This window comes from Coturnix japonica, chromosome 1 (genome assembly GCF_054131305.1).
Source record: "Coturnix japonica strain WE chromosome 1, WE-NBRP24, whole genome shotgun sequence".
NCBI classification, from domain to species: Eukaryota; Metazoa; Chordata; class Aves; order Galliformes; family Phasianidae; genus Coturnix; species Coturnix japonica.
In genome coordinates, this window is record NC_140663.1 from 132,369,877 (window position 1) to 132,384,149 (window position 14,273).

Consider the following 14,273-nt stretch of genomic DNA (forward strand, 5'->3'; position numbering starts at 1 on the left):
CTTCTGGAGGTGCTTGTATCTCCTAGCTGTATAAAAGCTTACGAAAACTGGGCTTATAACTTAAAATATGTTTCCTTTGCCACTTTAGGTAGCAAAAAGTGCAGACAGGTGCTGTAGAGGAGCAACCTGATTTTCTTTTATCATAGTCTGTAGGGAGATTTAACTCAGAAGGAAACTCTGAAGGTCATCTCTGCTCTGACAGCTTAAAGTAAGACTAGCTTTGTACGTCAGGTTGCTCAGGTCCTTAAACAGATGAGCTGTAAAGAAACTCAAGGCAATTCCACAACCTCACTAGGCAACCTTTCTAGTGTTTAACTTCCCTCCCAGGAAGATATTTTTTTTCCCTTATATTCAGCTGATTTTAGTTTACTTGGCCTTGCAAATGCATCCCGTCCTTTCCCTTCAGAGAAGTCTGTCTCTGAAAATTGATGTTGGATCCTCTTCAGCCTTCTCTAAAGGGAGAACGATAGGGGAGCCAATTCCCTCAAGTTCTTTTAATATGTTATACTTCTAAGTCTCCTAACTACTTTATGGATTCACTACTGAATTTCCATTTTAATGATGTGTCTCTTTCATTGGACACAGCAGTGAACACGGTACTTTGGATGTGGCCTCACAAAAGCTGAACACAGAGGAACAACCACATTCGCTCAACCCATTGGATATGCTGTAGCTTAGGTAGTCCACTGTGCATTGACCTTTTTCATCTCTGCAAAAACACACAGCTGACTTGTCTTCAACTTGCTGTCAGCCAGGAACTCCAGGTCCTATTTTGCAGAGCTGTTGTCTAGGTAGTCCCCAGCCTGGATTGATGCATGTTGCTGTCTTTGAATTCCATGAGCCTTATGTTAGCCCATTCCACCAGCTTGTCCCAGTCCATTTCTCCACTGTTCCTGTGAATCCATTAGCTGAACCCTACCAACAACCACCAACAGTTCTACTTTTTGATCACACAATCTCTTGTCTTCTTTTGAACAGGGAGGTTGGTCCAATGTATCAGGCTCCTGATACATTGTCTGCTATAGATAATAGTGTCTTTACAGTAAATGCTATAAGGGAAGCAGCTGTTTAGTAAGAATTATTGGTGAATGGTTGGACTGGATGATCTTTAGGTCTTTTCCAACCCTGGTAGTTCTATGATTCTAACACATCACAAAGAAAAAAAATACCATTTCTTTTCTCAGAATTCAGAATGTTTTCCTTCTGTTGGCAAAGTCATAGTTATCCACAAGACTCAGAGTCTGCAATACTGCCAGTGCTCATTGTTAATTCTAGTCCAAGTAAACAATTGTTATTGCATCACTTTCTAGATAAGATCAAGATGCTTATTAATCTTTGTGGAGCAGCCTTTGTTAGCAAGATGGGAGAGAAAGCTACCAAAAAACCTTCTGTGCATTCTGTTACATCAGGCTTATGTTCCTTATTATAAATATCAACTTCATGAGGATCCCACAGAAAAATGGTATCTAGCACTTCGTTCCAGCATTCCCATTTCATTTTATCCTGCTAGATTTTTATGTGTCATTGGTGGGTGTGACTCTAAATCCTGGGTAAACTGTTTCTGCCCTTGTTTCTGGGTTTGGGTATCACAAGTATATCATAGTTGATCAGCTCTTTACAAGCAGGAGGAGAAATATCAAAAGGATATATATATATATATATATATATAAAGATTATTATTAAAAAATACATGGTATCATGGTTCTTTTGGCATATTTAAAAGAAAATGCAAATCTGCAATATTTGGGCTTTATAGGTTGCATTTGTATTGCCTTTTGAATAGAGTTAACGAAAGGTATTTGATACTAGTTTGCATTTAATGATGAATTTTGAGTGTCACTGTAAAATGGAGCTTGAAAAGCCTGAATTCGTGCTACTGATACAGTTACATCCTCAGTAACATGCAGTCCAAGCAGCATCCCAGTGCTATCAGACAGATTATCTCAGACTTTCACAGAGCACCTACCTGTTCTTGTAGCAAGGCAAAGTAAGTTTTGTGTCCAGCTGTGTTCCAGAAATCCTTTTCACTAACATGGGCTTAGTTGCTGTATTGTCATTGTTGAAGTCTTCTCTACCAAAAGTCCCAGAAGAGAGGCTCTTTAGTGTTTGTTTTCATTCTTGGCTTGAGAGTGAGGAATCATAAAATGTCTGGGAAAGATTTAGGAATACTGTGGGGAAGCGTAAATAATTCTGATGGCAATGAGGAGATTAGAGAAGTTGTCAGACTGGAAGTCTTCCAAAGGAAAATGACTGTAAAGCTCAAGATATGCTGCAGTTTGCTTACCTGATGTGGTTTATTTGTGGCTTGGTGCATTTTGGGGAAGACAGTTTCCTACAGCCTGAATCTGTAGCATTGCCTTCGTTACCTTTTTTTACACTATGTAGGCTATAATTATGTTCACTGAAAATCTGCAAATCTTTTACTTTCTTTCTAATATACAGTTTTTGTTGTTACCAGAGCTGATAGGATAACACATTTGCAAGGAACTAATTTATTGTTCTCATTCTGTCCTACTGTTTTAAAAACACATCTATGGGGACAAATCCACTGCGTAGGCTTTGGAGACAGCAAGAGCTGACAGCTGTTTAGGTAGGTTAGGTTTTGCCTTCCTTTGTCTTCAGCCTTGACAGTGATCCAATGCATGTATTTGCCAACTCCGTTAGTGTCCTGACTAATGTAAAATGATGAGTTTGTGATATTTACTTCATGTGAGTAATACCTGGCATAGATATTAAGTAGGGGAACAACTGCTTGTATGCTATGACTTCTGAAAATGACTTGGTACCACTTGTGTGTTTCTGGTTCGTTCTGTGTAGTCTCCCATTAGTTAGCTACTAGTTCATTGCTGATATAACGAAATATGCAAAGTAGACTGTAGAGAATACTGAAGGTTTATGCTACAGAATTGGTTTGGTGGGTTTTTTTTCACAGAATTATCAAGGTTGGAAAAGACCTAGAAGATCATCTAGTCCAACCATTACCAATACTTTCAGGCTAAATCATATTCATCAACACAACATCCAAACGTTTCTTGAACACTCCCATGGTCGGTGACTCCACCATGTCCCTGGGCAGTGCATTCCAATGCCTGACTACCCTTTCCGAGAAGTAATACTTCCTAATGTCCAGCCTGAATCTCCCCTGGCGCAGCTTAAAACCATTTCCTTTAGTTCTATCACCTATTACACGAGAGAAGTGGCCAACCTCCGGCTCACTACAACATTTGTAAGTTATATGTGCAAGTCTTCTATGTGAAAGAGCGCTGTTAAGATAAAGGGAGAAATTGTTAGCTGTTTTGCAGTTAGTTGAGAAGTATTTACTCCTGTTAAACATTTGGGCCCTGATTTTTCAACTGTGTGTCCAACTGTTCATGTTTGAACACACCGGGAAAGAGGGAAATGAGAAATCGTAGCTGCTGCTGCTTTTTCTTCTTTCTTTTTTTTTTTTTTTTTTTATTATGGGCTAAATTTTTCTTCTCCAAGATGGTATAATTTATGGATAGATGAGGATAGTCAATCCCTCTCCTGTAACGTCTGCCTAGTGAGTTTGAGCTACATGGAGATGTTTAAGAACAGTATTTCCTGCTAGTGTTTTGTTATTAAGTGAATGGCTGAGCTGCGCTGCAGTAGTACATACATTCAGAAAACTGGAAACACAAAGAGATCTAAGGCTTAAGTTAATTCTAACAGTAGATTCTTAGTTGATTTTCTAAGACTATGTAATTCTTTCCCCTTGTACAGCAGTGTGCAAGCCAGGAAGTTTTAGGATTAAGTGAGTATTTGTAGGTGTTTAGCTGGAAGCTACTGACCCTACAGGCAATGCATATCAACAGAGTGTATAAGCACGTGAAACTTTTCAGTGAAAAATTAAACTTCCTTTAAAAGCTTAACATAATTTGTTGTGCTTCAATTTTCCAAATGAGATGGAACTTCCAGAGAAACAATTACACTGCTTCACTTGAAGATGGTGACTTTTTAAACTGCTCAGAGCTGTCACTTATCTAAGCCCTAAGCTGCTAAATTGGTTTGAGGGAGGGAATGCTGAACGCCTATATGTTTGGGTTGGTGATTGTTCCTTGATTTTCTTTTGTTCTGCTGTTACTAGCTTGTCTTAAAAGTAAGACTAAGCTTGATGCTCTAAACAAATTGCACTTTTCTACATGCCCTGATCTTTTGAGAAACCCTTTTTTATTGATTGGTGGATTTAAGACAATGCAGAATAAGGTTTTTTCAGTAAATAGGATTAGCATCTAGGGAGGCAGAATTGAAGGGACATTTAGGATCAGACAACTCCACGTTGTAAAACTCTTTGTTTTGCAGAATTTCTCTAGAAATGCTTGTACTGAAGACCAGCCATATGAATATAGGTGCCTTCATGGCTTAGGCAGGTATCTCTTCAGATTTCCTCAGCTTTCAGGCTTAATGTACTCCTCAAACAGGGTCATCTGGAAACTCTTTTTGTGTTGGTATAGAAACACTATCTTTTTCCAGCTTAAAAAATGAATAAATAAATAAATAAATAAATAAAACCAAAACCCTCTGTTTACTTGGCATGCTTACAGTCTTGTCCATCTGTTAGTGGCACAATGCCCACTCACAATATGGTGTACCAGTTTCAACTAGGCACAGGTGCCAACCTAAGATTGGTTTCATTTTCTGACACAAGATTTTTTCTGGTGGGAAGCAGAGCTGTATTAGGGGAATGTGCTTTGTTATACTGATTACTTCTGTTGGCATATGTGTCTCATATAATAATAATTAGCACTTATGCAGTGCTTTACATTTGTAAATCACTGTTAAAAATTGCTTGAAGGCATTTCTGAATGCTTTCATATCTATTTTTTCAATCCTAGTTTACTACTGAGATTTCTGCTATGAGGATATGGGGATTATTTGTGCAAAGTGAACAAGGAACAAGCACAAGATAGTACATTTCATAATTGAAATTATCTCTTTGAAGTTTAACCAGAAATGGATTAATTTTCATACTATTACAGTTCTGTATATGACTGTATTGACTTTTTGATACTGATAAAGAAACTAAAGGAACTGACATTATGGTTTGGGGAAGGAACTATTGATGCTTGTTCCTCTTCTTTTTGCAGTTGTACCTACGGAATTGGTCTTTGTTTACCATCTTTTACTGTCTTTGAGAGTTCATACTTAAACTTGGCTCCACCATACATGCTGAGACATTACTGGCATCTGAGGCTTGGAATGTTCACAAGACAAGTCTGTTTCTGTACAGCTTTGAATGTGTGCCTGAATGGCATTCAATTATAATTTTTTCCCCAAGATCGTTCCTCAAGTTTGTCAAATGAATTCTGAGTTCTCCTTAATACATTTCCTCATCATTGTAGCCTGGCAGCACTTTGAGACTTTAGAAATTGAACGATGGAATATTCTGATTAAAAATATCTAATAAGAAAAGCTACATGAAAGAAAGACCCAATCCAGATTGTATCTTTCCATTTTTCATGGTGACCTGGAGTCTTAGAGTAGTTTTATAACTGTTTACTTGTATCTGTTTTGTAATAATGTTATCCAGCCCCTATATTTTCTGGCTTACTGAATGCTCTTTCCAGAATTGTCATGCCTTTCTGAAGGCAAATTTAGCTTTTATTCAGGTTTGCTTTCTACTCTCCAAGTCAGAAATTATACTTAATTTTTTCTAAGTCACTAATATATGTCTTTGGAAAACAACTACCATAGTTTTTGATGTTTTGGAGACACATCTAGAAAATATGTCTATGATTTGTTTTTTTCTGGACAGTTTTGACCAGTCAGCTTAGCTTTGATTCCTGAGCTCTTTTTTTCCTCTCCATTTTCCTCTTTAGCGGTAGGCATGCAGACATGGTGAGGGTTTTTTTTATTTTAACTCCAAAAGTCTGAAATCTGTTTCGCGTGACGTCCCAGAGGTAACAGTTGAGATTACTCTGTGTTGGAGTAAATTTACTAGCTATAATTTAAAGCAGATTATTTTCTCTATAAATTCTGCGTCTTTTAGTTCACTGCTTTCCTTCTGTTCTTGCTCCCTTTCTGTTGATGTTGTGAAAGTCATCTGATTGCAACTCTTCTGACCTCTTTGTGAAAAATGAAGCAAAAAGACACTTCTATTTTCTTGGCATTGTCCCCCATTTTGTCTCTCACCAAGTACTGGAATAACTTTCCTTGCTGCCTTTCTTACTAAAATATCTATGGAACTGTGTTTTCATTCTTTACATACATTGTCTTTTCTCATTTTGTGATCTGGCCTTTATGAATTTAATGCTTTATTAGCACGATATTGTTACGCTTGTCCTTGATAATTTGACCTTTCTTTTTTTCTCTGTTGCTTCTTATGCTTAATCATCAAAGCATTTGTGAATTGCTGAGTTGATCTCTTGCTGTATGTACTTTCTACTATACTCCATGTTAACATAACCTTTATTTGTGCACTGAATACTTCTTCGCTTCTCTGGGAAGTGCTTAAATGTCCCAGCTTCTCTCCTCCAGTGTTTAATTCTTGGAAGAAGAAATCTCCCACCTGAAGTAAGTTTGCTTCAGCAAACTCTTTGAAATCCATTGGTTTTACTGTTCTCTCTTTTACACTTAATAGGAATACCTTTTATTCTTAGCAGTGCTTATAGAGAGAATTTTGAAACCTTGATCTCCGTGAATTGCATGCATATGTGAAACCCTGAAACCTCTCAGTTCTATACATTTGATGTCAGTTGGGATCTCCTCATTGCATTTTTTGTTCTTCTCACTACAACTTTTCTTCAGCTATTATATATTTTGTATTTCCATGTTTTGTTTTGTTATGTGCATGACTTCTTTCCTTCAGAAGGCTTTCTTTTCAGTTAATGACATCTGCACCTGTGACATCTACTCTTACCTCAACTATAAGGGCGTAACTTGAGATGGAGATTGAAGAAACACATACCTGCTGTATTTTATTGCAAATATAAATTGTAAACATCTTAATATTCAATCAGTTTAAGCTTTTAAGACTCAGGTAAGAGAGGAATGCTGGAAGCAACTTCAAAACTTGTTCTTCTAAATTTTTACTGTTTTCTCTAAAAGTACTCTGTCTCAAAATGAGACCAATATCAGTAGGTTCTTTTCACATTTGTAGTGATTGTATCTTACTCATCAACATCATCTGAGTTAGTATACTAGTTTCACTTTATCATCAATGAAGAACAGTAGCTACTTCTCTGCACTTCAATTAAGTAGGTAACTAGATCTCTAAAGGGGTCTCTCTCTTTCATCCAATTAGAAACAACACCTAGTGTTCTGTTATGTTGTTCTTTTCTGCTCTCTGATGTAGGTGCCTATTTCTGGTGAATTAGATCTTATTTCTGTCATTTGTCATCTCCATAGAACATGATGACAGTCTGTCTAAGTGCTGAGGGTCAAACCTGCATTAACAGTAGCAAAGAACTACTCTAGAGATCAAGGAAAATATAATAAAAAAAGGGTTCACTCAATGAATATAGAGTTCAGCTTTGTTTCTTCACAGGCCAAATGAAAGGTAGATTCTTGTGTTGCCTGTAGAGCCCATGTTGTTTGAATCAAGAATATGTCTCTGAAAAAGCTGAGTGCTTCCCTCTGTTGCTTGAACCTGTGGAGTAGAGATTGTGACAGATATGATTTTATGTGAAGTGCCCATGTACTATGTGTGCAATAATACCTTGGCTGTGCTAAGGCTTTTTGTTATATTAATCTCAGAAATGCCTGCTTGTGGTACCCAATCATGGCTACGTGGTGCGGTCTTTAAAGACTCTTTCACTGACTAGAAGCTGTTGCTACTCTTGATCTCTTAACCCTAGAGTTCCTCTGCCTGCCATATAACTTTCTCTGCTCAGGTGTAGGAATTATTGAGCTCTGTGGCATTCTGTGGTAGTGCTAATGAAATGGCACGAAGCACTTGCTGACTGCAACAGCCCTGGAAAAGCCGCTCGTTGTGCTTTTGTAGATTAGAGTGCTGTTGAAGGAGTTTGCGTGTGTGGTGCTGCTTCATGTGTTATGAATAATGGTTATTAGAGAGAATTTCAAGTTCTTGTGGTAGCTTGGAAGAGAGTAATGTTAGAGTTGTGGCTAAGGAAGATAAATGGATCTAAGTCTTGGGAATTAACCTTTGCAGATGATAGATTGTGAAAACTATGTGAAGCTTCTGCCATTCTAATTAGTCTGGCTAAGACATCTAGCAAATAGGGAGATTTCTAATGTCTCTGAGAAGAGAAAATGACTGCAATAAATGGATGAATGCCAGCATGTTACAAGAGGCACCCCTTGCTTTTCAAGTCTATGTAACCAGATTTTTACTGATAGAAAATACTGTGAGATTAAATGCTGATTTTCCTGTTATTCTTTGTGTTTTTTTCTTTTTTTAATATTCTAATTTTAATTTCTAATTCTAACTTTTAAATATATATACCTAATATTATGGCATGCTTTATTTTGACAGATAAGGAAGGACATAATTTTTCTGTATTCTGGGTGCTGGTGAGTGTTCTCCTAGGTGCAATAGCCATGCTGTGCAAAGAGCAAGGAATTACAATACTGGTAAGAATCCTCTTAGTGACTGAATTTTGACCGCAGCATCTGTCAGGTGCGGTTGTAAAGTGTACAGAGATCTTCTCCACAACTAATCACACGTCTTTTTGTTCTCTTCAGCAAACCAGCAGTATTCTAGTAGAGCTGTATTGATTGTGTCCTAGCCAGTCTGTTGTAATTCATTTTGTCTGTTGTAAGTAGTTTGCATCTATCTGTAAATTTCTTGCAAAACTTGAAAGATTCAGTGTTTAGTTTCACTGTGTGTCATGTTCATTGGCCCTGTTTTTGAATGTATAATTGTTGAGATAGTGACTCTACAGGCCTCTCTTTGAAGGCTATGCACAAAGATGTAACTGGAGGAGAGCATTTTTACAAGCTCCACCCTCTTGATTTTTTAACATTCTAATTTAGAAGTAGGGTCATTGTTTATTTCTAACACTGAGTCTTTTCTGTCTGTTCCTTATTTAAGGAACTGTATATGCAAACAGGAACAGTTACTTTTCAAATTCATTGTCCTCTAGCTTTCTGTTACTTAAGTGAAGATGCTCCATGTTTTAGGGATCCAGTAAGCCACCTGAATTGCTGCACCTGTGATTTACACCTTCTATGTAGTTGTATATCTGTATAAATAAATCTAATTTGTAGCTTTAAATGACATCAAACAAAGCAGCAGAATCAGAAGAACTATTTGAAGCAAAGACCTTTTGGTCCTCCTTAGAAAAAAATTGTAGAAGAAATCACTGAAAACATCTTCCTGTAGGACATTATTTTCAGACAGACATTCGCAGGCTGATGCATTTTTTCAAAGGTATTTGTGAGGATATCCTAAGAAATACTCTTAAAACATTCTGTGATTATTTCTTCTAATGGTGTAAGGTAATTCCATCCCTCTAGGGAAACCTGCATCCTCAACTCCCTTTTCTTCTCTGAAGTGCCTGTGTACCATTGCATACAGCCTGGGAAACAAACAAGAATTAGAGATCTTTATGTGGTCGCAGGACCATGATCCTGTTGTGATCACTAGGGCATGGTAGGACAGCTATGTACTTTTTAGGAAAGACAGACCAGCAAGGCAAGATGGTAGAGTTGCTTTTTATGTAAGCAAACAACTGGAATGTACTGAGATCTTGCCTAAGGATGAGTGATGAATGGGTGAAGAGCTTATGGATGAGAACTGAGGAGCAGACTAACATGGGTGACATCATTGTGGGTGTTTACTACAGGCTGCCTGATCAGGTAGAGGAAGTTTGTATGGCTTTCCAAGGACAGCTGACATTAGCCTCATGAGTGCAGGCACTGTTCTCACAGAGGATTTCAGCAACCCTGATATTTTCTGGAAAAGGAACATTATCACAGCCCAGAAGGTTCCTGCAGTGCTTGGTAGATAACTATCTGGTGCAAGTGGTGGAGGAGGAATCAGTGAGGATAGGTGTGCTTCTGAACCTTGTTCTTACAAACATTGAGGGACTGTTTGGGAATGTAAAGGTTGGTGGCAGCCTTGGATGCAGTGACCATGAGATACTGGAATTCAAGATTTTATGTGGAAGAAGCAAGGTACTAAGTAGGAATGCAACTTGGACTCCTGGACTTCAGGAGACGCAACTTCGACCCTTGCAAGGGCCTTCTTGAAGGATTCACATGGAATAGAGCACTGGAAGATAAGGGGCTCAGGAGAACTGATTGACATTCAAGCAACACTCCTTCCAAGCTCAAGATTTATGCATTCCTAAGAAGAAGACAGGCAGGAGACCCACATGGATTAGCAAAGGAGCTTGTGGAAAAACTTAAATGGAAGAAGAAAGTCTATGGAATGTGGAAAAGGGGTCTGGCCACCCTGTAAATAAATTCCGGAGGGAGCCCAGTAAAGGGCCACAAAGATGATTCAGAGCCTGGAGCATCTCCCTTATGAAGAAAGGCTGAGAGACCTGAAACTGTTCAGCCTGGAAAAGTGAAGACTGACAAGGGGGATCTTATCAATATGTGTAAATATCTAATGGGCAGGAGTCAAGTGGATGGGGTCAGGCTTTTTGGTGGTGTCCAACAACAGGAGAAAGGGTAACAGGCAACTTGAACAGGTGAAGTTCCACCTGAATACAAGGAAAAACTTTACTTTGAGGGTGACAGAACACTGCAACAGGCTTCCCAGAGAGGCTGTGGAGTCTTCTCTTGAGATATTAAAAACCTGCCTAGATGCTTTTCTATGTAACTTACTCTAGGAAACCCATTTAAGCAGGGGAGTTGGACTAGTTGATCCAGAGATCCTTTCCAATCCCTATGACTCGAGATTTTGTAATTATTTGAGCTAGAAGACACAGAATTTTTATTTGATTTGGATTTTTTTATTCATTTGGTAGGATTTATTTGTAATGCTAAGATGATGGTATTTATTTTTGTGTTGAGGGACAAGGGTCAAAGGGATGAAAGGATAAATCGTATATTAAAAAGATTGCTTCTAGGCTGAATGTGTATTTCAATAAGATTCTTACCTTACTAATCTCCATGTAAGTGATATAAAGCCTTGTAATTGCCAACTGACCTCCCTATGTGAAACCATGCCGCACTCCAGCCTATCTCCGCTCTTCCCTATGATTATTACTCTTTGTTCTAACTCTTTCCTTGTCTGATACTATTTTTACTGACTTTGTTTGTAATAGGATGTAGACTTAAGTATTCATGAATTGTCATGGCTGGTGATTGCTTGGACATTGAAGTTGTACTCTATCATTGATCTCAACAGAATTACCTCATTGACCTTGAAAGAATTACCTCTGTATCTATTTGTGCATATTCCACCCAAGGAAACAAACAAGTACAGTCCTGCAGAGCACAGCATATGCTTTAGCTTTATGTGTAGTGGCTGATGTCATATAGAACTGCTCATTTTTTTCAGCAACTTCCAAGCTGGATAAAATCTCTGAGCCTTTGGTTGGTGTGGCAGTCAATGTATCTTTAAAAAATATTCAAATATTTTTGAAAGCTGAAAGTCAAAAGATACTGTGCTGTTCAACAAGTGTGTGTGTGTGTAAAAGACTTAAAGAAAACCCTTCACCTTAATAGAAGCCATACCTTTTGACTGTTGTCTTTACAGTGCGGAATATTTGGAAAAGCAGTCTGAGAGCAGATAAGTAGTTTGAAACTTGTTAACTGCATGGGGCATAGTTTGCTGGTACATTATATCCCTGCAGCATTATTGGATGTAACAGGACTATATCTATTACAATAGTGTGATGTTCCACTCAACTGAGCTCAGGTTCTTAATTTCTCATTCTGCCATCATTATTAGAAACATATCTGTTATCCACTTGTTTGGAATTGGGATTAAGATGTAAAATGTAGAAGTGGAATATAAGATGTATTTTTTAAAATTGTTTTTTTGGGTAGCTACCTCACCTTACCTTTAATTTACTTCTTTTTTTAATTTTTTATTCTTTTTTAATTGCTTAGGGTTTGAATGCAGTGTTTGATGCACTGGTGATTAACAAGCTAAATATTTTGGAGTTCATTCAAAAATTACTACGTAAGGACAAGTTATTGGAGGTGAGTCATTAGAGGTTTTGTTTATTCTTGCTGATCAGTCATGTACCAAAAGAGAAGATACAACTTCTGTTGTATAAAAAATAAATATCTACTTCTGTTGATGCTGCTTTATCTAATGTTAGATCAAAAGGAATTTAGCACCTATTAATTGTTGTGGGATCGTAATCATTAGCAAATCATAAAAATAGTCATTCCCAGGTTAACAATTGATAGCGGCCAAATAGACCAACAGACTACTTGTACATAACCTGTGTTAAATAGCTAAATCATTTGCCTCTCCCACACAAGCTTCAGCAAGGTAAAGGAATGTACGTTCATTGGAATTTACACTGATGGGTAGTTTCACTGTAGAGAATTGTGCTCATATTTCTAAGTAGCACAAGTCCTATGGGACTGTTAAATTGCTTCATGAAGTGTGGCAGTGTTTTTGAGAAGCTTTGCAGGGAAATAAATGAGAGTGGAATCTTCAGAATTGAAACAATAGATTTGGGCAGGAATGGATGAGAGGTGCAGGAATATGTCAGGAAGCAAGTAAGAATACTGAAGAATTTAGTTGTATAATGACAGTAATGTTAACCAGGATAGGAAAAGGAAGGAGTCTAGAGTTGTAGGGAACTAAAGCGAATCCAGCTCAAAATTAAAGTGATGGAAATATGTCAGGGTTAAATTTTTTAGAGAATTATTCTCTAAGCATGAACAGCTCAAAGCAATATACTTCTGTTTTGTGATCTTCAAGCAGTGCTGCCTGTGTGAGGAAAACAAAGAATGCATCTTTATCATCTTTACATAAAAGTAATTAATTTTATCTCCTGTAACCTATGAAAATGTTTTCTGGTCTTTTCATTTTAGTGTATTTAAATTACATTTGTTTTGTCTTGTTCAAAGGCGGGTCATAAATTTTTAATTGCATGCTTTTTTTGCCCTCTTGATTTGAGAGACTGCTTTCGGTTTGATGCCAGATTTCAGTAAACTCTAAATCAAAGGCAATAAGACATATGGTAACACTTCTCCCACTTCTAAAATTCTGCTTACTAAGAGGCTCTGTGCTTTGTGGCCTTTAGGAAGCTGTACGTGCCATTAAATGATATTAAGCCTGGGATGAGACTTCTTCTGTGATTACTTTGTAATAAGACATATAAATTGTCCACTGTCCATAAATTGTCCATAAATTCACCATTATGAACTTATTTCTTTAAGCATTTACCTAAATACTTTATGATGGTTCTACTGTCAGCTACAAATATTAAAAACTCATCTGAATATTTCTTTTAAACTTAACTTTTCCATCATTTTAGAGAATAAATAACTTCCGCAAGGACACTGTTAAGATCTATTGCTCAGTAAGATTTTTCTTTCATAGTCTTCAGAAAAAAGCGAAGTATTGATCCATAAATAATTATGGTGATGTTTGCTAATCAGTGTTTTTCAATCATAGATGGTAATAATCAGCATGCTAGCTCTTATGGAGGACATAGAGAACGGATCATGTATAACTATCAGGTTTTTAAAGGGAATAGCGTATTTAAAGCGTATCAGGCTAAAGGAGGAAGATATGAATAAAGGAAAGCTAATAATGACCACATTTCTCAGGATCCAGTCAACACTTTCACATAAAAATCCACTGTCTATCAATATTTTCATCTTCAGATATGTTTAGTGGACAGGCAAGTGCCTCAGATGACCCCTAATTTCAGAGAAACTCTCACCTTCTATCTGCTTCTCTTAGGACTTATTGAGGCTTCTTAGATTAATGTCAACCATCAGGTTTTAGGGAGCTCTAAGAGAGTCCTACAGCACTGTAACACAGGGAGTTAGAGACACTATAGTGAAGTTTGACTTCTTGTAACTGCAAAAGTAAGACAGATGTCTATTGATAACCTCTCTGAAATGGTGGCCAAGAGGATGTGAATATAATAAGGAAAAGAAGTAAAATATTTCTTTGTAAATGCTTTTTCTTTCTTTCCTTCCTGTAGAATGCTGGTCTGCTAAGGAAGGGGCTGCTTTTCAGGATAACTCTTCTGATGTCTGGAGGGGCTACTATACTTTATATACGCTGGAGGATCATGGGCACAGGGCCACCTGCTTTTACTGAAGTAGACAACCCAGCTTCATTTGCAGATAGTTTGTTTGTGAGAGTAAGTTATGATGATGATTTCTTTTTTCTTTTTTTTTCTTTTTTTTTTTCTTTTTTTTTT

The 14,273-nt window shown here is 37.4% G+C and overlaps 1 protein-coding gene across 1 annotated transcript in view; it reads left to right on the forward strand.

Moving 5' to 3' along the window:
* Positions 1-14,273, forward strand: part of TMTC4 (transmembrane O-mannosyltransferase targeting cadherins 4) — a 51,559-nt gene that overhangs the window by 14,871 nt on the left and 22,415 nt on the right. The window contains exons 6-8 of the mRNA XM_015851500.2: positions 8,453-8,550; positions 11,986-12,078; positions 14,052-14,213. Coding sequence (XP_015706986.2) covers positions 8,453-8,550; positions 11,986-12,078; positions 14,052-14,213 — 353 coding nt within the window. The remainder of the gene's footprint in view (positions 1-8,452; positions 8,551-11,985; positions 12,079-14,051; positions 14,214-14,273) is intronic.